The 24,911-nt window shown below is 49.6% G+C and overlaps 2 protein-coding genes across 5 annotated transcripts; one reads left to right on the top strand and one right to left on the bottom strand.

Annotated features, from left to right (window-relative positions):
* Positions 1 to 5,026: 5,026 nt before the first annotated feature.
* Catsper1 (cation channel sperm associated 1) lies at positions 5,027 to 14,006 on the top strand. 4 transcript variants are annotated; one of them, XM_063227557.1, is made up of 11 exons: positions 6,634 to 6,731; positions 6,955 to 7,068; positions 7,190 to 7,340; positions 7,649 to 7,740; positions 7,828 to 7,968; positions 8,075 to 8,138; positions 8,259 to 8,331; positions 8,426 to 8,486; positions 10,615 to 10,681; positions 13,598 to 13,721; positions 13,849 to 14,006. In XM_063227557.1, the coding sequence occupies exons 2-11, from the start codon at positions 6,966 to 6,968 to the stop codon at positions 13,873 to 13,875; spliced, it is 903 nt and encodes a 300-aa protein (XP_063083627.1). In that variant the 5' UTR covers positions 6,634 to 6,731; positions 6,955 to 6,965; the 3' UTR covers positions 13,876 to 14,006. The 4 variants fall into 4 exon arrangements, with proteins under 4 accessions (XP_063083624.1, XP_063083626.1, XP_063083627.1 ...); XM_063227556.1 differs by lacking the exons at positions 6,634 to 6,731; positions 6,955 to 7,068 and adding an exon at positions 5,568 to 6,327; XM_063227555.1 differs by having other exon boundaries at positions 7,649 to 7,968.
* A 4,026-nt stretch (positions 14,007 to 18,032) lies between these two features.
* On the bottom strand, positions 18,033 to 19,733 carry Cst6 (cystatin E/M). Its single transcript, XM_003468257.5, has 3 exons — positions 19,429 to 19,733; positions 18,610 to 18,735; positions 18,033 to 18,256 (listed from the first exon to the last, which is right to left on the bottom strand). Exons 1-3 carry the CDS (start codon positions 19,666 to 19,668, stop codon positions 18,173 to 18,175), a joined length of 450 nt encoding a protein of 149 aa, XP_003468305.1. The 5' UTR covers positions 19,669 to 19,733; the 3' UTR covers positions 18,033 to 18,172.
* Between the last annotated feature and the right edge of the window lie 5,178 nt (positions 19,734 to 24,911).

Genomic DNA, 24,911 nt, shown 5'->3' with positions numbered 1-24,911 from the left:
CATCAAGGAACATTTGTGTTCTTTCCACCTTTGGCTATTGTGACTGATGCTGCCATGAATCTGGTGCACAAATACCTGTTTGTTTCCATACTTTACACCCGTTCAGGACGTTTATCCAGCAGTGGAATGACTGATCTTACCAGGTAAGCTAGGCTTTGTTTAATAAGGTTAACCTTGGTGCAGCATTCTTCTTTTCACCTCTAGTTTTTATACCTGCACCTCTTCTATGAAGAAAATGGTGTGTTTTTATGACAACATCAGCTTTCTCGTTTGCTGGGTTTTCTGGTGTGCTTGTTGTTTTGTTTTTACAAGAACCATAAAAACTGACACAGCCTACTGTTGACAGCAACCATCAAGAGAAATGCTAAGATAGGATTTTTGACTATAATACCAGAAAAATTAAATCTATTTTGATTCCTTGTTTGTTGACATCGGAAAGCTGAAAAATTTTCTTGATCGTTCACAAATCTCATGACCCAATAGCCTAATAAAGAAACTGCTGTTTTGTAAGTTTATTACCAAAACAAAACCCTGGTGCAACACATAATATGTCACCAATATGTCAAGTAAGCTGTTATTCTAAGAATAGAAACTTTTCATTCTTTGTACTGCATCTTACACTGGAATTTCACTTGTTTAAATTTTATATACTGGCTGGCTGGGGATTTAGCTCAGTGGCATAAGCACCTGCCTTGCAAGCAGGTGGTCGTGAGTTCGATCCTTAGTACCGATAAAAAGGAAAAAGACAAAAAAAAATTTATATACTGGCTAATTGTTTGGTTCTCACCAACTGCAATAATTTGGGTCCTGAAGTTTGCAGAGGTGGATGTGTGGAAGGCTGGTTCCCAGGGTGGCACTTTTGGGAAGTGGTGGGGCCCTGCAGGAGGTCCGTATGTTCTTGGTACTGTGCCATTAAAAAGGACTGTCATACTCCCTTCTCTTTCTCTTTGTTCGCTGGCTCCTGATGTGAAAGATTTTGCTCTGCCACATCCACCCATCATGATGTCACAAGTTCAAAACAAAACGGCCAACTGACCGTGGACTGGGACTTCCAAATCTGTGAGTCAAAATCTCATCTCATTATAAGTCAGTTATTATGGCTATTTTGATGTAATTATAGGACGCTGATATTAACTATAGAACATTTCCTTTGCCAGATAATAGGCCAAATAACTTGTTTTTTGAAATCTGTATGACTTGTTACTGAATATTGTATGAGTTTTAAAATAAAAGGCATAATCTACTTTGAAATACCAGTAGACATTTTAAAAATTAGCATGTTTACTTATGAAATGGTTATAATTTGCCACTAGGTTCTTTTCAGTTTTGCAGGTATCATTGCTCCATCTGCAAATTCTAATTCTTTATCACTAACTAACCTGACCAGATTTGTCTAGGCCTACAGTCCAACTATTTCATTTCACACTTTACATTTAAAATCCCCTACTTTGGGCCATTTGTGAAACACAAATGCTAATAAAATATTTAAAAAGAAGGGCATGTAGATGACTAAACAAAAAAACTTGCAAAAATTGTGAAATCTTCTAAGCCTGGCATGATATGCATGGACATGGGAGGCTGAGGCAGGAGGGTTGCTTTGGGTTTGAGGTCAGCCTGAACTACATCCTGAGACTCTGCCTCAAAAAACAAAAAACAAAAACACAGAGCTAGGCGCCATGGCTCACACATGTAATCCCAGCACTCAAGAGACTAAGGGAGAAGATCTCTGAGAGTTTAAGGCCAGCCAGGGCTATATAGTGAGCTCAAGGCCAGCTCACTAGACAGCAAGACCCTGTCTCAAACAAAATAAAAAGAGATAATAATTTGTGAAACCTTCACAATGCAATTTGTAGTGATATCAACAGCAAAGCCGCAGGGCAGAGACTGAGTCACAACATGTAAAACCAGTTTCTTTAGAAGGAAATCATTGTTCTCTGATCTATCACACCAGGAGATCTAGCTTCTTCCTGTAAGTCAGTGGTGGGTGCATAGAGGGAGGGAAGGTCCTCAGGAGGTGGCAACGCTTCTTCTCCACACATTCACAGTTGATCCACAGACTTTCTGAGTTCATATTAACACTGAGGAAGGACTCACCAGACAGGGCACAGTGCCGCTGTTCACTGCCACACAGGGCCACAGGCTGGTGTATGGTTTCAGAGGCCGCTGGATGACTGTCTGTCACTGAGGACACTGCATCTCATGGCCCACGAAGTTCAAACATCACGCTTTTGTTTTCGATTGTGGTATAGAACCCCGGCCTAAAAATGTCTCCAGGAACTCTGTGCTTCTGCCCAGACAAAGCCCCTGCCCAGCTGTATTGATCCTGTCTCCTGGTAGCATCCGTGTGCCAAGTGGCAGGAAGAATAGTTGGATGTTTACAGGCCTAGAGATGAAAACCCAAGCCCCACAGGCTGCTCGTGTGGTTTAGTTACAGCTACACACAGGAGGGCATGGTACTCACACCTGTATTCCCATCCTGATCGACCTGCAGCCATTGGGTTCAATAAAGCTGCAGGCACTGGGCTCTGTGCCACCAAACTCATATAAACCATAGCTTGTCATCTAACTGAAACTTCTGTGCTCAAAGAACTTTGCCACATACAACAATGCTCACCACAAGATACCTATTATACCATGGCTTCAGCTAAAGCTTTTCTCGTTCTTGTAACTTCTAGTCACCACCCTATAAATAAGACAAGCTCTCTGTCAGGACCTCAGACTTTGGAGATTTCTCCTATGAGGTCTGTTAGCATCAATAAAATTTCCTTTCTTCTCCTGAGCTCCTAGTTACTGTTAATTCAGTTTTTCCCACAATGCTAGCACTATGGGAAGCTGAGGTAGAAGGATCACGACTTTGAGCCCAGCTGGGGCAATTTAGCAAGACCAAATCTCAAAATGAAAAATAATTGAGCCTGGTGTGGTGGCAGACACCTTTAATCCCAGCACTCAAAAGGCTGAGGCAGGAGGGTCGTTGCAAATTTGAGACCAGCCTGGGCTACAAAGTGAGCTCAAGTGAGACCAGCCTGAACTGCATAGAGAGACCCTGTCTCAAAAAAAGGCTAAGTAAATAAAATAATCATCTTTTCTTGGCCTTTTGTCCAAGGTCCATAGTAATATCAAAATTAAAAAGAATGGGAGATATAGCTCAGTGCAAAGTTGCAAAGAGTGCTTGCCTAGCATGCACAAGGTCCTAGGTTCCATGCCTAGCACTATAAAAAAGAAAAAAGATACACTATAGGTGGGAGTCTCCATCTCCAGGAAGAAAAGTAGAAAAGGAAGAAAAGTATGTGGGACAATAAGTATGTCACAAACTGTCTATCTGCTGCTGGCACCAGAGAGGAAGCTCTTTGAGAAGGAGTGTGCTCCTCTATTCCTGGGAACTCGGTGCCCTGTGTCACTATGGGCTTGGCTATGACCAAGCACTCAGGAAGCAGCTAGAGTCAAGGGAGAGATCTGGACATTTCCAGAAGAACTGTGCTGTGCACAAGTGAGCTGTGTGTGTAGGATAAACTCTGCAGCGGATTTCAGGAGGAAGACAAGCCAGCACATGGTTGCAAGCAGAGACTTTGGAGCTGGTACTGATTATGGCAAGCATAAGGTCGTGAGTTTGATCCCCAGTACCCAAAAAATAAAATAAAATAAAAGGAGCTGGTACTGATTGTAAGTTTTATTTCTAGAGCAACTCCTTTTTTCTCTGAGTCACACACCCTGCCATCTGTAAAATGGAATGATTGTATCTGTCCACTTGCTGGCGACATCACAGAGAGGAGAATTCCGAGGAAAGAACTCACACCCTTGGCTTTGAACCAGATTAGGAGAGAAGGGAAGCTGGGAAAGGGGCCTACAGCTTCTGGTTCTTAAGCTCTCTTCACTCCAAGGATTCCGGGCATAGCCACAGAGCGAATTCTTGATGACTGAAAAGGCTCAAAATGAGCACAGCACCAGCAACTTGGATACCCTCCCCCACCCCCACTCATCATCCCCACACCGCAGGCCGGAGCAGGACAGACCCCGCCAACACGAATCCCATCATCTCCCCGGAGGAGGCCGTCATCACAGTGAGTCCCACCAGCGCAGAGACATCCGCCAGGACTTCCAGGACAGTGCGCTCTCCCAGTCCCACCACAGCAAGGCTCAGCCTCATGACAGAGCCCACCATCGTACATCCCTTGGTTGGGGTCCCTCCCCGGCCACTGTCCACCACACTGAGCCTCACCATGATGGGCCCCACCACCAAGGCAGGCACCACTATCATGGTGGGCACCAACCCTCTGTTGTGACCCACCAACCCAGCGAGATGTCCAGCTCTAGCAGACACTGTTTACCTAGTGTGTCACCACACCACAGCGAGTATGGCCACCATGGTGGACTCCATCACAAAAGTCCCTCTCACCAACACGAATATTCCTACCATCACAGTGAGGAGTACCGCCGCAAGGGGTCCCAGCATCACGAAGCCCACGAGTCCAACAAGCTCCATCCTCATGACACCCACCCTCACAGAAGGCATCATAGAGAGAGCGTTATCAACCAACCCTCTCAAGAGTCCTACCACCGGGGCGCACCTCACGTCCTCAGAGAAAGTTATCATGGCAGCCACCACCCCAGTGAGGACCACCGTGGTGAGCATCACCACCACAGAGATCACCACCACGGTGAGCAGCACCATGCAGAGCCACATCACAGTGAGCACCACCACCACAGGGAGCACCGCCATGGTGAGCACCACCACAGGGAGCACCACCACCCGGAGCTTCACCACAGCAGCGCATACCGCTACGATCACAGAGATTCCTATAAGGATTCCCACAGGAGCACCTCTCAGCTCTTTGTTCCACACAAGCCCCACAGTGCAGTTGGCTCTGGTATTCATCAGGAGCTCACCAAGGGCTTGCCCCACGGCAGCAGGATTCGGTCCCTCACTGCAGTCCACTCACATGGCTCTCAGGTCTCCAACAAAGTCCACCCTCAGGATATCTCCACCATAGACTCAGAGTACTGGTCAGAAGATGAGCAGTATCAAAGGCAAAAAAGTGAGTCTTTTCTGGGTCCCCAAAACCCAACTCCCACTGCCCAGCCCACATTCATGTAGATGCAGTCTGAGCTCTGCACAGGTTCCTGCTGATCTGGAGGCCTGGCCCAACTGCCATGAGTATATTCTGTTAGCTCCACCCCCTCACTGTCCCTCACGCCATCCTTTATTCCCTGAACTGTGTACCTCCACGCACCATGAGACCTTTCCTCATGCAGCCACCTCTTTCTTCACACTTATATTCGTTTCTCAAACATTGAAGTTCTTGTCAAACATGGGTGCCTGAGCTTTGACAGTATAGGCAAAAACCCAGCACAAAGCTGGGTGTGGTGGTACACGCCTGAAATTCTAGCACTTGGGAGGCTGAGACAGGAGGATCTTTGTAAATTTGAGACCAGCTTGGGCTACAGAGTGAGCTCAAGTCCAGCCTGAACTACATAGCAAGACCCTGTCTCAAAAAGACAAAGGGAAAAAAGCACCATTCTTTTTCTCAAAGGGCTCCAAATCAGGGAGGGGGCACTTAACCAATCATGAGCCACCCAGTGATGGAGCCTGTCATCTTTCACATCAGAATGTTTGTCTTTGTGGATTCTGTGTCCGCATTCCCCCCACTAAAACGTGAGGACAGAGATGAGGGCCTTATCTGAGAGCGGAGGGGACCTCAGCTATTAGCCAATAATCTCCCAGAGTTGGCGCTCTTAGGAGTGCAGTAAACATGGCAACCAGCTCACGCACAAGCAGAGAGGAGTGAATGTCTCATAGGATGGCACAGAAAGAGCCAGGAGGAGGGAAGTTTGAGCAGGGTCTTACATGGAAAGTGAGGGTCACCATGAGGCTGGAGCAGTGAAGAGAGGTGGACTCTCCATAAATAAGCTGACACGTGAGCAAAATGGACAGAGAGCTGTAAAGGGTCCACTGAAGCCAACTCCGAATCTTCAGCGGATTGATCTCTGAAGAGGTCAGGCCTGGCCCCAAGACCAGCACTAGCACAGAGGCACAGTAGAGAATGGACAGCAGGCAGGGATGACAATGAGCCCCAGTCCCCCACTTTTCCGCTGCACAGATGTGACTTTCTGACCACCTCACAGGGAGCCGAGGCCAGCGGATCCAAAAGAAGTTTGTGGTGAACATCTTCCAACGGTTGTGTGAAAGACTGAGAACCTTCCTTTGGGGCCCCTGGATGATTATCAGGAACCTGACACAATCCTGGGTCTTTGAAACCTTCATCTTCTTCATCATCTTTCTCAACATCATCATGCTTATGGCCCAGACCTTTGCAGAAGTCAAGATCAGAGGTGGTAAGAGTCAGGGGCCCTGATGTCGATCCAGGGCTCCTATGTCCCGATCCCCTGCCAGGAGATTTATATAACTTGTTTCACTTGATCTTCACTTTTGGAAGTCGATGCCCTGCCACCAGTGTCACTAGCGATTGGTCTCTAGGTCAGCCAGAGACCGTCTGGACTGGCGGCTGTGCAGTTCACAACCACAGCCACTAGGTGGCGCATCAGCTCTAAATATGCTGCTGAGAGTGGGGCGGGAGACCAAGAACTCTTGGTTGGTGACAAGGGTCAGGGAGCCCAGGGCAGGAGGCCAGGTAGGGGAGACAATGGAGAAAATGGGCACTGAAATACACTGGGTAAGAATGAAGGAAAGAATTCGCCACGTACTTGTCCCTCTGCGCTAAACCAGGAGCCCCCAGGTAATAGGCTTTAAATATGTTTCCATATGTTTAAAATTCTTATCAACTGGACAGTTATTATACCCATTTCATGGACAAGAAAACTGAGATCAGAGCAGTTGAGTCACAGCTATCGATTTGGGGCCGAACCAGGGAGAAGATAGGTATTTGGGCTTGTGTGAGGGGCAGAGGGAAGGGCTGGGAGGCTGGCAAGGTCCTGAGTGCACCCCTACTATCCCCGCAGAGTGGTACTTCATGGCTTTCGACTGCATTTTCCTGAGCATCTACATAATAGAAGCGCTGCTCAAGATCATTTCCATGGGCCTGCAGTATTTTTATGATGCCTGGAATAATCTGGGTGGGTGGAAATGGGGTTGTCTGAGGGAAACTGTGGGCAGAAGGGGGCAGGGACTGGGTGTCTGAGCTGGTGGGTCTGGGCCCAGCAGTCCCATCCCCGCTCAGTCACCCTGTCCCCTCAGACTTCTTCGTCATGATCATGGCCATGCTGGACTTCGTGCTCATGCAAATCAACTCCCTGTTCTCCTTCTACAACCACAGCCTCTTTCGGATTCTCAAGGTCCTGAAGATCATGCGGGCTCTGAGGGCCATCCGGATCGTGCGGAGGCTCAGGTCCGTGTGGTCCTGGCTGCTGGCTCTGGTGTGGGGCGGCCAGAGGAAGAGAGAACAGAGCCCTGGGCTCCCAAGGAAATAGAGCACTGTGACCTGCTCCAGGGGCAGGGGAGAGGTGGCTGCAGCCCGCTTCGGAAAGTGCTCCTCTGGGCTCTCTGGCTGGGATCCCTCTTTATGTTTCAGAGAAGTGCTGAAACACTGGCTCAATAGGCCACCCAGCAAATCAAAGACTCCATATCTCCTGCCACCTGGGCACCAAGCCTCAGCCAGCACACCCTGACTCGGTTTCCCCCTCCCTCTGCCCACAGAATCTTGACCAGCCTCAAAGAAGTGACGGGGACCCTGGTGGGGTCCTTGCTGTCCATCATAACTATCTTCATCCTCATATTTTCCTGCCTTTGTATCCTGTGCCACGGGGCTGGGACAGGGCTGGGGCAGGGGGCACGGGGCCAGGGGCCCGGAGCCTGGTTTGTTCCTGAGCAGCCAGTGTTCTTCTCTATGATCCTGACGCTTTTCCGAACATCGGATCCCTGGCGCTTCGAGAACTTCTTCACCACCATGTTCACCCTCTTCACCGTGCTCACCCTGGATGACTGGTCCCTCATCTATATGGACAACCGTGCCCAGGGTGGGCCAGGGGCCAGGGTCTCAGAGACCCCGAATGTGACGTGGGGTCAGGGGTGAGGGGGTGGGAGGGAGCCGCCGGGCTGACCACCCCTCTGCCCTCTCCCCAGGTGCCTGGTACATCATCCCCATTCTCATGATTTACATCTTCATCCAAAACATCATCTTCCTCAAGTGAGGTTCCCCCATCCACCCCCTTGGGGGACCCCTGTCCTGCCACACTGAACTCCAAAGGGTGCTGGGGCCTCTCCTCCTGCATCCTCCTCAAGGGCACTGTGCTGTCCCCTCGCCCAGCCTGTTGACCGCCGTCCTGGTAGATAACTTCCAAATGGCCCTGCTCAGAGACGAAGAGAAAGTGAAACAGCAGGTATCAAGTGGGGTGCCCAGGAAACAGGAGGGACACTGGCACTCCAGCAAGGGGAGCAGGAGTCTCGGGCGGAACTGAGGCCTCTTCTCTGCAGATGACTGCCTGGATCCATGAGAAGCTGCTGGATGACTCGATGACAGAGCTCGACCAAACAGGTCCTGGGCCTGCCCACCATCTCCCACCCACCCCTTCCTGGCCAAACACAGGCCCCCAGGCCCACTCTTAGAGCTCTGGAATCTAGGGTGGTGGAGGACTTTCAGAGTTTAGAACTTTGGTTCAAAAGCATTCAAACAATTCCCTCAAAGCCGATTAAAATTGATCATTAATTCTCAACAGGCCCATTGCAAAACAACCTGTTAGCCAAATTGTGATTCATTAAACCATTTCTGTCAGTTACTTATTATTTATGGCTTATCTCCATGGCATGGTTATGACTGCCTTTTGGTTTTGTGAAGGTTACACACACCTATACATAGTTACTTGACACAGACTAAGTCTACAAGAATGAATTTTCCTGGAGATGTGGTTATTTTCACACCCGTGACTTTCTGGATGCACTGATTTTGAGTCAAATGGTTTGCTTTTGATCTAAAGATTCCCAGGACCTTAGAATCTGAGTTCCAGAATCCTGCTCCTAAGATCATCAGCAGGAGGCCCTCATGGACACTTTCCATCAGAAACAGTGCAAAATAGCTTAAGCAAAAGAAGAAATTCACTGGCCTTTCAATTACTCAGCAAATTAGAGGTATATGGGCTTTCAGGAATGGCTGGATCCAGGACTCAAGCACTGATCAGGATTTGGTCTCCTCTGTGTCTCTGCTCTGTAGTCCTCTGAGTGGTTTTGTTTCTAAAGTAATTCTCCCTTGTAAGCCAGAGAGGTCACCTGCACCTCTAGTCCCAGTCCCTTACAGTTCAGTCATCTGTAGCCCTCCCAGAAGAAAGTGTTCTCTTCTCCCAGCAATTCCAACAAACACCCAGAGATAAGCCCTCTTTGTTCTGATGAGATTGCTTGCTTCTTTTTGAATAAATCCCTGGAGGCTGTGACTGGCTGGTCCACAGTCACGTTTCTGGGGTCCTGAGAAAGGATAAATGACCCCAACTAAGCAGCAAGAATGGAACACGGGTGGGGTCAGTTCCCCAGGAAAACTAGGTCATTGGTTTCTCTGAGGAAACAGGTCCCAAAAATGAGGTACAACAGAGGCCAAGAAATGAACAGAGACAAAGTTATGGGCTGGAGGGCCTACAGTCTGTAGGGCTGAAGCCCTGATGACAGTTTTCTCTGAGTTTTTATGAGTCTTGTCTTTACAAAGCACAGAAGTGAGGATGTTTTAAGGGCAAAGTGAAAGAGGCAAAAGCTTAACCATTTGTCTGTCCCGGTGACCAATTGGACTGTACGTTCCTTTCATGTTTAGGGTTTGTTTTTTTTGAGACAGGGTCTTGCTATGCAGTTCAGGCTGGTCTTCGGCTCCCTGTGTAGCCCAGGCTGGTCTCTAACAACAATCCTCCTGCCTCAGCCTCCCGAGTGCTGGGATTGCAGGAGTGTGCCACTTGGACACTTTTTAGGAAAAGTACCTTGTGTTGTTCCAGCAGCCTTGCACTGAGACGCAAGGTCCTTCCTTGATTTCCTTTAACACAATGCATTTGTAAGACTTCCTCCAAAACATAATCATATGGCTTAGTAGAGCACAAAGTCCCTGGGTAACCTAAGGTTAAACTAGTTTAAGTTAATCTATGACCACACTAAGACACATTTTTGTGGGTTTTTTTTTTCTGCTGTCATTGGTTTATTTTGTTTTTGGTACTAGGATTAGACCTACTGACCTACATCTCCAGTCTGCCCATCCTTTCTTTCTTTCTTGCTAGACAGGGTCTTGCTAAATTGGCCAGGCAGGACTTGAACTTACGATCCTCCTGCTTCAGCCTCCCTCAGTGCTGGGATTAAAGGCCTAGGCCTGTACACCCAGCAAACTGGTATTTTTTCTAGAAGACGGAATGAGCATGGGGAAATGGCTCAGTGGTGATCACTGTCTAGTATGTGGAAATTATTGGGTTCCATCCACAGCACCTCATCAAATAAAACAATTGTGTTCAATAAATAAAGAGATGAAGGCCAGACAGAAAAATAAACAAAAACCACTACATGCTCCATGCCTGAGGAAGCACCCTCCCTGAGACATCCTGGATGAAAGGAGACCCCTTAAGCCCTCGCTGTGTGCCTCTGTGACAAGGGGCTCCCCTGCTCCCTCCAGATCCAGGCAGCTCACCCCCTTTCTCTCCATGCAGAGCCCGAGGAGGTGACGAGTGAGGACACCATGCAGTTCGTGAAGAAGTTCGAGACAATGACTGACAAGTGAGGAGAGGAGGAAAGGGAGGCCGGGTCTGAGGTGGGGGGTCCGGAGCCGTGGGTGACTGGAAGGGATGGGTGGGGGGATGAGGTTTGCTTCTAAGCCAGTGAATCTACCACTGGAGCTTCAGGAGAAAGCCTCAGGTCTTCCTGTGGTCCCAACAGAGCCAGCTCACCTGGCTGCCTGCCCCAAAATGCCACGGGAAGAGGTGACCAAGGGCAGAAAAGGAATTTTAATCAGCATGACTGTGCTGAGAAGACAGAGAGAGAGCTTCAGGATCTGGCTTGCAGGGGCCGGCAGCCAGGTCGGGGTTGTATAGAAAGTGGAGAAAAGGCAAAGGGGAGCGGGCTGCAGTGCTGGGGTTCACGGTGCCAGTTGTGTGGGTAACCCTAGTTAAGTCACGGTCTGGCTGGTCATTCTCTCGGGATTGGTTCTGGGGCAGCTATCATCGTTTGGCCGGTGGGGGGGGGGGGGGAGGCTGGGTCCCTGGCCTGGGATAATTGTTGCTTTTTGGGGAGGTGACCTTATCATGTGGTGACCTATAAGGCTCTGCTTTTCCTGAAACCCAGGTGACTGCAGGCTTAGGACAATGACTGCAGACCTCTAGGCATTGCTCTGGGGCAGGGGGTTAGGGGCCAGACATTGTGAAAATTGGCAGCAGGATGCACCTATAAATTCTAAGAATTAGTTGCTCTCAGCCTGGTGCTCTTGGTCTTGGAGGGTGATGGGATTGGCCAGGTAGGTTTAGGAGAACCGAGCCTCTCTTACTGAGCTGTTTAGGCAGGCACAATGTGGGTTGTGACTGAGGTGCCCACAGGCAGAGATGAACAGAGACCTGACCCAGAGGTGTAAGGTAATCAGGGAGATGGCTCTGAGGGCAGGCATCGACGCGCACCTCCTGCTGTCTGCACTGCCCAGCCGCACCTGCAGGCCGACCTTCCACGCACCTGTTACACGGGGAACATGGAGACCGTGAGCGACCCCTGCCTGCCTTAGGTGCTGCACCACACAGACCATCCCAGTGACAGGGACTCAAGCAGCATTTTGACCCTTGTCAGGGTCACACCCAGAGAGGACCCCAGGAACTCAAAGAGGACAGAGACTGCATCCCTGCCCCTCAGGGTCCTACATTTAAAGACCCATCCTGAGCCATGGGGACTGAGAAGACCCCTACCAGTAGGGATACAGATTGGGTAAAGGTCTGGTGGTCAGATGGCCAACCACCAAGGGACTCACTTCGGGAGTGGGTCCTTGTACCAGCTCCAGTTTCCTGGCTCTCAGGCCGGGACCCCCGGGGCCCCTCCTCTCTGGAAGCTGTCCCCGCCCAACCCCCTCCGGCCTGCTCCAGACCAGCATCCATGGCAGGCCAATGGGCTGCCATCCTCTGGGCTCTGATCACAACAGTCCTGGCTCTGGGGTCCAGCCTTGGGAGCCTGCATGGCCAGGCCTGCGCCAGCCCCCTCACATCATTCCGGCCACTGCCACCCTTTCTTTGGCCACTCTTTTCCCAAGCACAGCACAAACATCTCCACCTTCCAGGCCTTTGCCTGCTTTGCACTCTCTGCCCGGCGCTGATGCCCCAGGCTCAGGGAACCTGGACGAGTCAATTCCGTCCCAACTCATGTCACCTCCCAGAGCACTATACTGTCCATCCTCCAGGACCTGGGTCACCACTGTTGTCCGGCTCTTAGCACATCTGCCATACTTTCCTTGGAAATGTCATCGCCACTGGTCCCCTGCTAAGAGTGGTCCTTCAGGGTAGTTTTGGCTTTTCCGTCCTCCCCTACATTCCCTGGATGCCTCCCCAAGCTGCCCTGGGCCCACAGCTATGCACTCTGTGGTTCTTGCCCTTGGGAGCACCAGAAGCTGTGCCCAGGCCTGGCAAAACCTCCTGTGTTCTGAGTCAGCTCAACAATGCTCCCTCTGGAAGCACTGGGTGAGGTTGCCCTCCCACAGGAAGGGGCACCCCATGTTTGTATGCACCACAAGGTGCTGGCGGTTGTCTGGTTCCAAGGGCTTTTTAAGCCTGTTGCTTGTCCATCTCTCCATCCTAGAAACAGAGCACTTTGTTTTTCTTTTCTAGCCTGTTGGGGGCAGGGTGGTGATTAATAGGAGCCAAGTTCAACAAAGGTGTGGGTGAGGGGGGTTTAGAGGATGACTGTGCAGCCTGGTCAAGGCATAGACCCTGGGTGGTGGATGGAAGGGAAGGCAGGTGGGTAGAGACGTAGAGAGGGTGCATGGGTGATGGGATGGTGAGGAGAGAGATGGGTGGGGAGATGGGTGGGTAGGGAGTGGATGAGTGGCGAGAAGGATGGAGGGGGAGATGGATGGTGGAGAGATGGATGGATAGGGAGATGGATGGGTAGGGGGGTAGATGGGTTGGGAGATGGATGGTGGAGAGATGGATGGTGGAGAGATGGATGGTGGGAGGTGGATGGTGGGAGGTGGATGGTGGAGAGATGGATGGTGGAGAGATGGATGGTGGGAGGTGGATGGTGGGAGGTGGATGGTGGAGAGATGGATGGTGGAGAGATGGATGGATAGGGAGATGGATGGGTGGGGAGGTGGATGGTGGGGAGATGGGTGAATGGGCCAATGAAGAGGCTTGGGCCAGAGGGAGGGACAAGCAGAGGAGCCATAAATGGGTAAGTAGAAGGATGGGCAGGAGAGGGTAAATGAATGCCAATAGCCCCCATGATTCAGGCAGATATGGGGTTGTTTTTTTTCTGGTTTTTTTTTTTTTTTTTTTTTTTTTTTTTTGAGGTCTTGGAAAGGAGACTCTAGAAATGGAGGTCTAGGATAATGTAAGTTTCAGTGGAAAACTGGCAAGAAGAACCATGTAGAGGGCTCTGGGGGACCCAGAAGTGGTACTAGCTGGCCAGCCCCGCCCCACCCCGCCCCACACACCTCACACCCCACAGGCAGTGGGAGTTGCAGTCCAAGTTCCTGAAGCTGGTGGCCCGGCTGGAGCACCACCAGCAGAAGTTCTCCTCCGGAGCGCGTGTCATTGATGAGGTTGTGGACATCACATTTGCAGTGAACCAGGTAGGATGAGAGGAGGAGAAAGGAGAAAAGAGCTCGGGGGCTCTTGCCTGGAAGTCACCGTGAGTGACAGTCACAAGGGCATTGCCATGGGCTAGGACTGCCCTATTCATACTCCTCTCCCCCACAGAGGACTTCAAGAAAGGAGTCCAGATAGCAGCATCACATACAGATGTGACCTCCACCAAGCTGCCCCCCAATGGTGGGTTCGGAGAAGACCCCCCAGTTCTATTGGATTGTTTGGGCCCTTGCAGGTCTGGGGTCCCAATAAAGTCTTACGACTCTAGATGAAGCCTGTTATGGTGGTCCATGCTGTAACCCCAACATTCTGGGAGGCAGAAGGATTGCAAGTTCAAGCCCAGCCTGGGCAATTTAGTAACTTACATGACCCCATCTCAAAAAAAATTTTTATTTGGTATTAGAAATCGAACTCACAACTTTACACTTACCAGCCAAGCATGAGAGCTGCTAAGCTAATTCCCTAGCCCCTCAAAATTTAAAAAATAAAAAAAATAAGTAAACCAAGTAGCCACATGTCCTCACTGGCTGCGAGCAACACACATGCACACACAGGGCTTTAGGCAAAGGCACTATTCTTGGATCCCTGCTGGCCTTACCAAGACCCAGCAGCACATTAGTAGCACCCAGAGACGTAACACAGAAGTGTGCCAGCCTCAAGAAGTGGTGGTGCTGGGGGCTGGGGATTTAGCTCAGCGGCATAAGTACCTGCCTTGCAAGCAGGCGGTCGTGAGTTCAATCCCTGGTACCGATAAAAAATGAAAAAGACAAAAAAAAAAAAAAAAAAAAAAAAAAAGAAGTAGTGGTGCTGGGGGGAGGGCAGTTGGCAGTACCCTACTTTGGGGAGGAAGCCCCGTCTGCTCCAGGGATCAGGTGGAAAAGTTCCAAGAATGGGGCTCAAGCTCTGTGACGGACTGGGAACTGGTGGGAACCGGTAGGCAACTTAAGCACACTGAACTGAATCAGCGTGGCGCCAAGCGTGGATGGCCCCCCTGAGGCTGTTGCCAGCATAAAAAGGAGACCTGGAGAACAAAAGGAAGCACTGTAGTTTCTCCTAGTGGTGGTGGTGTTTGGAGCTGCTGGTTCTCCTGGAGGAGCTTGTCCTGCTGGCTCCCCTGATATGAACTCAGCTGTTATCATCAGAGGAGCTCGGGAACTTGTCATTAAGGATGGCTATGGGTCACCTTAAGGGAGTTCTGGTCCTTACTTTGAGCATCGCATCCTAGTTCCGGAGGGAAACGTGTGTGTTATTTAATCTCCAAGAGAAGTTTGTCATGCTGGCTTCCTGATATGTACTCAGCTGTTGTTGTTGGAAGCACTCAGGACCTCACTGTCACGACAGCTGTGATACTTTCCAGGGCAGCCCTGGTCCTTATTTTGAGTGTCACTTCTTGGTTCCCTTGCAGAACCCTCAACCTACTGGAACAGATCCTTCATCCCACTGGCACAGACTTTTTAGCTTCCATCACTGACCCTTGGGCCTTCCAAGCATAGAGTCATGAAATAGATTTGCATGAGTCATTGTCATGGGCTCTAGGTCTTCAGCTGAACTCATGCAGGACATGGCTGTGGGATCCAGGCCCTCAGCTGGATTCTCTAGGTCTTTAGTATGTGGACAGATTTCCTACATTTTCTTTGTATTCAACTCCTTGGGTGACCATTATAAATAATACTATAGGGCTGGGCACAAGCACTTGCCTGGTGAGTGCGAGGTCATGAGTTCAATCCCCAGTACCAACAAATAATAATAATATAAATTATGTGTCCTATATATAATCATTTTCCTTGCAATCCCTTGACTACAACAGCCTCCTCATCTGTCCAATCCAGTGTGGATATCAAGAATCCAGAAGTCAAGAAAAGATATAGTGGCACATGCTGGTAATCTCAGCACTTGGGAAGCTGAGGCAGGAGGATTGTCTCAAACTCAAGACCAGTGTGGGCTACACAGTAAGTTCAAGGCCAGTTTGGACTATGAAGAGTGTTTGTAAACATAGGAATCCGAGCAGCTAAATTAATAAATTTGGAATTTTATTAGCTGAGCTCAGCGACCACCCATGGACCTGTTTCAGAGTCCAAACTAGTGGTGCTAAACTGAAGAGTCACAGGGCCTCTAAAGCAAAAAACTACAAAGCAAGACATCCTGTTGGGAATAATTTAGCTAGAATCTTTAATTTTTGGTTGACACCTGTGTCCTGCTTCTTTGTTGAGCACGTTAATTTCTCTCTCTCGTGGGTGCAGCTCATTCTGCTTTTCTCATGGGACTTACACAGGCATGAGTTAAATATACGGCATAAGATGGCGTCAGTTATGCTAAATTACAACACCTCACCGAGAGACTCTGTCTGAAAACAAAACAAGAGCCCAGAGATCACAAGTCATTGCCCACCCCGCCCTGCTTGAAGACTAATGAAGCTCAAGGGGTTGGGGAAGATATTCAAGTCCTTCTGACCTCAGGGTGGCGAGGACAGGGACTTGTGGCTTGAACCTGCTGCTGCAGATGGGAAAGGGCTGCAGGGAATGGGGCTGAAGGCTGAGCCCAGCCTTCAGGTCCAAGGCTTCCGGAGTCCCTGCTTTACAGCCTGAAGCCAGGGAGGATACCTTGAGCCCCATGTCCACACCAGGCTGTGCTGGGAGGCTGGCCCATGCAGGCACAACAGACTTAGCACTGGGCCAGGGTCAAGCCCAGCACAGAGTGCCCCATTCAAGGCTAGGGGTCTCCCATCTGTAACTATCTCACCATTCGTGGAGACCAATCCAGGTGTGATGGTTTTACCACCACACAAACACACACACACACTTACTCCTGAGCTGCACCTCAATGAAGTCCAGCCAGCCCTCAGGTGAAAGCCGAGGACTTTCACGGCTTCTCTCCTCTCTGGCCTGGCCGAGGGCTAACTGGCTCAAGGCCCAGGAATAGACTGTGCAGAGGAAATGCCACCAGGGATTTGGGCACAGATTCTAGAGAGGAAGGAGTTACTAGGCAGACATCCCTGGGCCACGCCTCACCCCAGGACTTCACATATTCATTCAAGCAGCATTTCCTGCCACCTACCCTTGCTAGCCTCAGGCTGGAACCTCCTATTTGGTGACACCAAGGCAGCAGCAAACACTCTGGGCTGTCTGAACTGCCACAACTAATAGGCACCAACAGAAGCAAGGCTGGAAATGCCCCCATATCTCTGTGAAAGACAAGCTCTCAGATACCTGCACTTACAAGATGCTGTGTCACTTCTCATTGCTACCCAGATGTGGTCTTGCAGAGGGCAGCATTGGGCAGGAGGCTGGTAGGCACAGCAGGATGCAAGGGCTCCTTTGGAAGGGAAGTGCAAGACAGCAGGAACGGGCAAAAGGGGTGCTCCGCTGCCACCCCTGTGCTGCTGAACCTAGCCTGACTCTACCAATACTCAGGGTCCCCGAGGTACCCCCCTACTGTGTCCTGTCTCTGGCATGGTGCACACCAGTGCCTCTGAGGAAGGTCTCTCAGCGTGGGGCGCTGGCTTGTGCTTGGGGGCTGCTGCGTGCCCCCAGCTCCTGTCTTTGGGGTGGACTCTGCTCTAGGTGCCCCGGCTTCTGGGTCGCGAGCTGGTGGGAAGCAGTGTGTGGGGAGCACTTCTATGGTGTCTGGGATCTACCTGTGACTGTGTGCACATGTGAGAGTATGGTTGCAGTCACAAATGCCAGTGGCAAAGAATGTTGCAACTGTGTTTTCCTTAAATGATGCTAACGCAAACCTATCCCTGCTGTGAGAATCCTCTCTCCTGTGGGCAGCAGATCTGAGTTTGCTCACTTGGGAAAGCACCTGCCAGGGCTGTGCCCAACACAAGACCTGGGAGAGGCCCTCTGGGGCATGGGCCACAGAGAGGACACAAGAAGAACTGCCCTGGTCCCCAGGCTACAGGGCCCCACAGAACAGGCGGTCAGCTGCAGGCCACATGCACATGCGGGAATGTTCGGGGGCTGGGAGCTCATAGTCCTTGGGGTTGGGTAGGATGAGCTGAACCCCACAGTGCACCCCAGAGCTGCTCCGGGGCGCTGAGAGCAGCAGAGCACAGGCTCCCCTCAGAGGGCTCACAGGCACTAGCTTAGCCAAGGTCAGGACACCATCCTTCTGTCACTTAGTCTCCCATCCTATTTGGGGTCCTGGAGGTATATGTGTCTCTGTATGTGACACTGGGCTGTTTGGTTTTCTGGGAAGAGACAGCAGAAGCTGCTCTGGGGGTAACAGGGGTCCTGGGAGCCACTAGGAGCAGGAGCGGGGGCCATGAGAGAAAGCAACGAAGCACACAGGAGACATCAATGCAAGCAGCAGCGCTGGTCATTTATTGCAGCAGATGTGGCTGGTCATTTATTGCAGCAGATGTGGCTGGTCATTTATTGCAGCAGATGTAGGCCCCACCCTGTGTCCACTCCCGCGGTGCTGGCCCCATGGTCAGCTACTGCTGCATGCAATTGTGCTTGAGGAGCTCGGTGGAATTCTTCCAGGGCACCTCAAGGATCTCAAAGTCACAGCGCAACTTCTGTGGAGACAGCACAGGGGACCAGGAGGGCTGAGCCAGGCTCAGCCTCTTGCTGGCACCCAGCCCTCTGCCACCACCACACTTCGGGGCAGAGATGGGTACTCCTTGGCCTGAGGGATACAGACCTGGAGGCAGATGACTGAGGCTAGATCCAGCTCCCAGGGCTTTCCAACCAACTCCCCAGTCTGGAGAAGCCCAGCCTCCCCTTCCTGCATGCCACACTGGCCTGGATGTTGAGTCACCAAGGCTGGGCAGGTTTAGCCTGGCACATCTGCACCTGCAGGTCTACAGTGGCCAGACCAGCTCAGGGTGGCCAAGCTGAGGGCCTCAGGCTTTGTACACATTACTCTTACCTCCTGCTCCACCCCTGTGGCCAGGGGGCAGGTGGTGAGGTCCACGTGGCTTCCAGAGACCCTGGTCTTCCTGCATGCTGTGCTCTCCAAATCCATGGTCAGGTAGTACTTGATGCCAGCCACCAGCTGGGGACAATAGCAGCCAAGTGAGGGTTGGGGAACCCTCTCCTCCCTGGAGCCTCTCCCACTGCCCTGGGGCTCGTGCAGGGTCCTAACATGGCACCAGGGATGTGGAGCAGAGGCATGGTTCCTGCAATGAGCTGGGACCCACCTGGGACCACTTCACTGAAGCTCAGGCAAACCCAAGGGAGATATCACTGGGCCCTCTCCCTCCCACCTAGATGGCATCCTCCAAAGACCTGGCAACATGAGGCAAGTTGTGCAGACAGGGAGCCTCTGTTTCTTTGAAATTTAGCAAGTTGATTTTTCATAGATCTTTGGTATTCACTTGGGGTTTGCTGTCCTTTGCTTTTGGCTCTTTGAGACAGTGCCTCCGCTTAAGCTGGCCTCATACTCAGGGGCCTTCTGCCTCTGCCTCCCTAGCGCTGAGATTTCAAGGCTTTGCCAAGACAACTGGCTATATTCACGTGGCTTTTTGCAAAGCACTGTATAGACGGACTGAGTATGTTGCTCAGTGACAGAGCACTTGCCTAGCATGCGCAAGACCTGAGCTTCAATTCCAGCAATAACCCCCTCCAAAAAAAGGGCACTATGAAAATATAGGGTGCTCTTTTGGCGCCCCCTTGCCTTCCTTCCCCTCTCTGAGCTCTGGAGTCCACTTGTCGCAGCCCCTCACTCCGACTCCCCAGTGTGCCGCACCTGTCTCTGCGCCTTGATGATGTTGGTGTCGCGGTAGTAGTAGACGCTGTTGCTGCCCATGTTGAAGGTGTTCACTGCCGTCTGCGCCACCCTCAGCACCTGTGGGTCGGTGATGGCCAGGTTCTTGCGTTCCCCGGTCCTGTGTTCCAGCGGCTCGGTGCGGCCGTCAGGTAACATCGCCAGGAGGTAGATCGCAAGCAGGCTCAGGCCCATCGCCAGCGAGAGTTGAGGACGCACCATGGTCGCCACTGTCGGTGCCGAGCAGTTGCCCGAGCAGCTTTTACGGGCTCCATAGCACCGCCCGCCACCCACAGTGCGCCTGCTTCCGCGCCGGCCCCGCCCCCAGAGCCAGCGAGGCGGAGCCCGCTGGTGGTGACCCGGCCCAAGGACACCTGTGACCAGATGCCACCCTGTCCTCGGAGGGAGAGGATAGCGACCCCCCTCACCCCCCCCCCCCCCCGGCAAGCAACAAGTCCACCATAGGAATAGTCCCCTGGGACATTTGTGTAGCGTGGACTATGGCCAGCAGCTGTGGGTGAGCTCTTCATTTCCTGGCTGTGTGATTTCAAAGTTACTTAACCTCTCACTGCCACAGTGTCTTCTAAAACATGGATATTGTGAGGATTCATGACCTAACTCAGGCAGAGGGCTTAGAAGAGGCCGGGTGCTATGTAAGCAGCAGATAAGGAGACAATGTTACTGAATCAAACTCTTTTAAACTCACGACCAGCAAATTTGAGAATTAGTAATGTTTCCTCCCTATGGGGTTGGGGTAGCCAAAATTCCCATACGGTGCTTTTATTTTATGGTTATTTATTTATGTGGTAGTGCTGGAGTCCAGCATGCTAGGCAGCTACTCTGCCGCTGAGTTATATAATGCATCAGCTAGCTATATAATGCTTCCTAAAAACAAGTGAGGTAGCGGGAGCGGGGGCTCGTGCCTGTAATCCCATCTCTCCAGAACCTGAGGAAAGAGGATCTTGAGTTCTTCCTTACCAGGAAAGAGGACAGAAATGATTTTCCAAGGACAGGAACTGGTAACTAGTCAGTGGTGAGCTTATCTTTTGAGCCTTGGCAATCTAAGTCAAATCTGTGCCTAAAGATGGTAACTGGCAGGAAGGACAGCTTGTCCTACCAGTTGCCACCTTACTAACCCAGGGACCTGGGAGAGGACAGGTCTTAGAAAAAGATAGTCCCGATAGTGATGGCTCTGGACCAAGTCACCTTTAGGTACACTTTTTTAAAGAATCCAATAAACAATTTTCTTTCTTTGAAAGAAATAAACATCACTAAAGTAGCTAACACAGGAAAAGCCTGGATTTTGTTGGAATGTTTTGTGTTTTACACTTCTGCATATATAATTACACATTGTTAGCAGGGTGGGGCAGCCGTCCCTGAGTCCTAAAGGCAGCTTGGAAGAGGCAGTCACTTACAGCACCTGGCACACAGTTGGTGCATAATAAATGGCAGCTTTTATTATGATGATTATTATAAGTAGGCATCCAGCATATCCCTGTCCCCAGCTGTAGACCTCTCAGAATCCCAGGTCCATGAGGAAGTGACTTCTCAGACCACAGCATGGTTGTTCCCCAGTCTAGCACCAACCAGCCTGCTTCTCCACCCTTTCACCCAGCTATGAAAAACAAACTGCCTCCTCCCCAATTCCAAAGGCTGGTTACAAGTTGTTTCAGGCTCAGGTGTCTGTCTTAAAGGAACAGGCTCCAGTCTGTGGGCCAGCAGGCCCAGGCTTGGCTTGATGAGTAGGCTGTGGCCTGGCAGGAACCATGAGTTAAAGAAGCCTGGGTGGGGGTACAGTAAATGGCACCTGATGGCCTCAGGGGAGAGGTGGCAGACACAACCCCAAGCAGTCAGGGGATCTCTTCTGGCTCCCCCAGCTCTGCTGTTCTGTTATGGAGCCCAGTCACTGCCTCACTCTCTCAACAACTAGCCAGAGTCCCAGATTTCACCCACCAACATATCTCCAGGTCACTGTCACCTATCCTGCTTGTCACAACTTGGTGCTGATGCTGCTAAGTCTTTGGCACCATAGTCTAGCAGTTTGCAAAGACTTGACACCCACTAGTCCCTTCTCACAAGCATCTTGGGGTTCACAGCTCTGAATGAAAGTTTTCGGCACCATGAAAGAGAGAATATAAAGTAAAAATATACCTTTATGCCAAGGACGTGGAGAGAACTCCGTTACCCAGGGCCTAGCTTTCTCTATCAGAATGTGGGGCATGGGGCATACATATAACTTCTGACCGGAGTAGTGCTTAGGGCGGGCATTGATGAGGGGCGAGGAGCTGATTGGAGTTTTCTTCGCGTGCAAACAGGAAGGGAAGTTGCAATTAAGGCTGAGGAAGAAGCAGGAAGTGGTAGGCATTCCCACCTTGGCCTTCCACCGCATTAGACTCCCACTATAACCGTACAGCAATTTATACTAAGGCAAGAACCTTTCACTGAAGAGTCTTGATACAGGCTAGGAAAGCAGGGGAGTGGCAAGGGAAAGTGAGAGTCAGGGGCGGTTGTGCCAGGCCTTGGGGCAGGGGTTCACACTGTCCTCTCATCCTCATAGTGAGCTGCAGAGCAGTAGTGATCTGCTCTCCCAGAAAGCGGCCTGGAGTGGTGTCCACGTGACAGCAGTGCCCTGAGTGTGAGCCCCAGTTGCCCCACACATACCCAAGGTCTGCTGCATAGAGGGGAGTTCCCTGTAGTGGGCTGCCTGAGGGATGGACTTCCTCCAGATGGGTCTCATCTGGTGCAGCTGGGACTCCATCCTGTCTGGACCGCTCTGGCTTCTAGAAAAAGCACTGGGCCAAGCATGGGCTTGTGAATGGCCATCCTTACAGGCCACAGGGCACAGCTTCCAGTTTTGCTGTGACCCAACACGAAACCCAGATTGCCTGCAGTCTCTCTCTTGTCCCTGGCAAAAATGGGTCATCAGTGGCCCGGAAGGGCGACTGACTCCCGCGTAGGCTGCCTAGTCCGTAACTCCCTGGTGCGCAGCGGTGGGCGGGAACACCTAGCCAGCGCAATTTGATCAGGCTGTGGCTGACAGGCAGGGAAGCTGGGCCTCCTATGTAATCTTGCATATATATAAGGAACAGAGAATATGGGGAAGGGAAGCAACAAGAAAGGCTCCTCGGCCCCCAATTCTGAGAAACAGGCAATAGCAGACACTGCACCAATAGACATTAAGCGCCATATAGAGAGCCTCATAGACCAATTCAGGAATGAAGTTATCAACGACCTGAAGCTAGAAGTATGCAGAATAGTTAGAGAAATGCTAAGCACCACCCAGGAAAAAACAGATGGTGGAATGGAAGAACAGAAAAAGAGGGGAGAATTGCTTGATGGAGAAAACAGAGAAAGCATAGAGTACGTGAAGCAGGTTCAAAGGGACTATCAAGAAATTAAGAAGTCTATCCAAGACTGGCATAACAGCTTGAAAGAAACTAAGGACAGACTATCTGAACTGGAGGGCAGACTTGTAATATGGGAGAATGAAATGAAAAACTTCTTAAAAATAACAAAGAAACAAACAGCAATAATACAAAGACAAGAAGATGATAAGAGGAGCCATAACTTAAGGATTAAGAACATAAAAGAAGAAGTAGGGACACAAACAAGTGAACTACAAAAGCTACTCACAGAAATAATCCAGGAGAATTTTCCTAATTTAGCAAAAGGTAAAGATACTCAGATGTATGAGGCATACAGGACCCCAGCTACCTACAACCCTAACAGGCATATAATGATAAAAATTATAATATTAGGCATATAATAATAAAAATTCCAGAAATTCAATACAAGAACAGAATATTAAAAGCTGTAAGAGACAAGAAACAGACCACTTACAAGGGAACACCCATCAGAATTACAGCAGATTTCTCTTCACAAACCATCAAATCACGAAGAGCATGGGGGGAAATAATTCAAGCTTTGAAAGATAATAATCTCCAGCCAAGATTGAGATATCCTGCACAACTGTCCCTGGAAATTGATGGAAAAACAAGGTGCTTCCAGGATAAAGAGGAACTGGGGGAATTTGCAACCACCAATTCAACCCTACAGAAAGTATTACAGGATATTCTAAAAAAAGAAAAATACAAAGAACCCAGAAATAGTGGCGGGGAGGCCACAATGAATGGAGCAGAGAACAAAATGAAGAAGACAAACTGACAGCTACTGACAGAAAAAGAGCTCAACAGAAATGAGACAGAGAAGATTGGATGATAGGAACAGCTATTTTGGAGAAAATGACATCTTAATAGGTAATACTGATTTAGTATCATCTTGTTTTGAAGTCTCATCTAGCTTTTGTTCTTCTGTCTCCAATGGTTTAAACAGGTTGTATCTTATTGGATTTTATTATGTATGATAGTATAAGCAAAAACCTTTTAAAGACAAGGAGATTATACAGAAACCATTGTTCATTTTCTGTTAGTCGATTCTAAATACTCTGTATTGCTGTCATTCTCTTAAATGGTTTTACATTGTTTTGATATACTTAATGCTACAGTATACGAAGTTGTACTCAAGGACTTCAAGGAAAGAGTCAATATGGTAACTACTTTTAGGTCAGGATTATCTGGTGGTGAAACACTATTCTGCTTAAATGGTTATGTTTTGATCTGCGCTGTTTCGCTGTTATGCCCTCTTTTTTCTCAATCTCCACTCCATTATTTACTTTTTTATTTTTATCCGTTTAATTAAAGGAAAAAAAATAGCAGGATATAATATAGTAACCCACTTTGACTTTCTATTATCTCGATTTGAAGCCCTGTATTACTCTCACCATCTTGTTTTTGACTGATGTTCCCCTATTCTGTTTTGCTGGATAGTATCAGGTTCGAAAGTTTAGGCATCAGCTGAGAAGATAATGAGATTCATTATAACGCCCATTCTCGTTGACTTTTATCTACTTTTGAAGACCTACAATGTCTCCAATGCTTTGGTTTTGTCGGTTTTGTTCTTTACTGTTTTGTTCAATTGTATTAAAACTAATGATATAGGCAATTCTATTAGAGATAGCGGGAGGCATTATGGTAACCATTGTTGATCACCTTGTATTATGTTTTTATATTATCTATTATGTCCACCCTTTTGACTTGACCGATTCTGTTCTGTTATGTCTCATTTGGTTTTACTCTCTTCCAAAAAAGCAATAAGAACCGTGGGAGCAATGAAACCCAAAATGTGTAATAGTCATTGTACAAAAGAGAGGAAAAGAAAGTGCTCTAAACTATATAACTGCATGTATATTTAAGTGTATAAGATAGAAAATGATATCACAGAGTTTTATTGGATCATTGAACAGAACTGTTTGCAGTATCATTGTTGGAATGTCCACTCTACAAGCTTTAATTTTGTGACTTGAACAATTATTTCTAAGATGGCAATATGTAATCCATTAACTAGTGATTTCCTACTGTTCATTTTTTTCTTCTGTAAATCTGTATAACTTGTACCCTTTCACTGTT

The sequence above is a fragment of the Cavia porcellus genome, unplaced genomic scaffold (genome assembly GCF_034190915.1).
Source record: "Cavia porcellus strain 051 isolate PalLab524CR breed Dunkin Hartley unplaced genomic scaffold, mCavPor4.1 scaffold_17, whole genome shotgun sequence".
Lineage (NCBI taxonomy): Eukaryota > Metazoa > Chordata > Mammalia > Rodentia > Caviidae > Cavia > Cavia porcellus.
Note: the sequence above shows the minus strand (reverse complement) of the source record. Positions and strands in the feature narration are given on the sequence as shown.

Excerpts from the sequence above, each read along its gene's own strand:
- Cst6 (XM_003468257.5), bottom strand. The coding sequence starts at position 19,668 with ATGGTGCGTCCTCAACTCTCGCTGGCGATGGGCCTGAGCCTGCTTGCG. Across the intron at positions 18,736-19,428 it reads TCATCAAGGCGCAGAGACAG|CTGGTGGCTGGCATCAAGTA; the intron begins GTGCGGCACACT and ends TATTGTCCCCAG. Across the intron at positions 18,257-18,609 it reads CCACAGGGGTGGAGCAGGAG|AAGTTGCGCTGTGACTTTGA; the intron begins GTAAGAGTAATG and ends CTGTCTCCACAG.
- Catsper1 (XM_063227554.1), top strand. The coding sequence starts at position 6,213 with ATGATTATCAGGAACCTGACACAATCCTGGGTCTTTGAAACCTTCATC. Across the intron at positions 7,969-8,074 it reads TATGGACAACCGTGCCCAGG|GTGCCTGGTACATCATCCCC; the intron begins GTGGGCCAGGGG and ends CCCTCTCCCCAG. Across the intron at positions 8,139-8,258 it reads CAAAACATCATCTTCCTCAA|CCTGTTGACCGCCGTCCTGG; the intron begins GTGAGGTTCCCC and ends CCCCTCGCCCAG.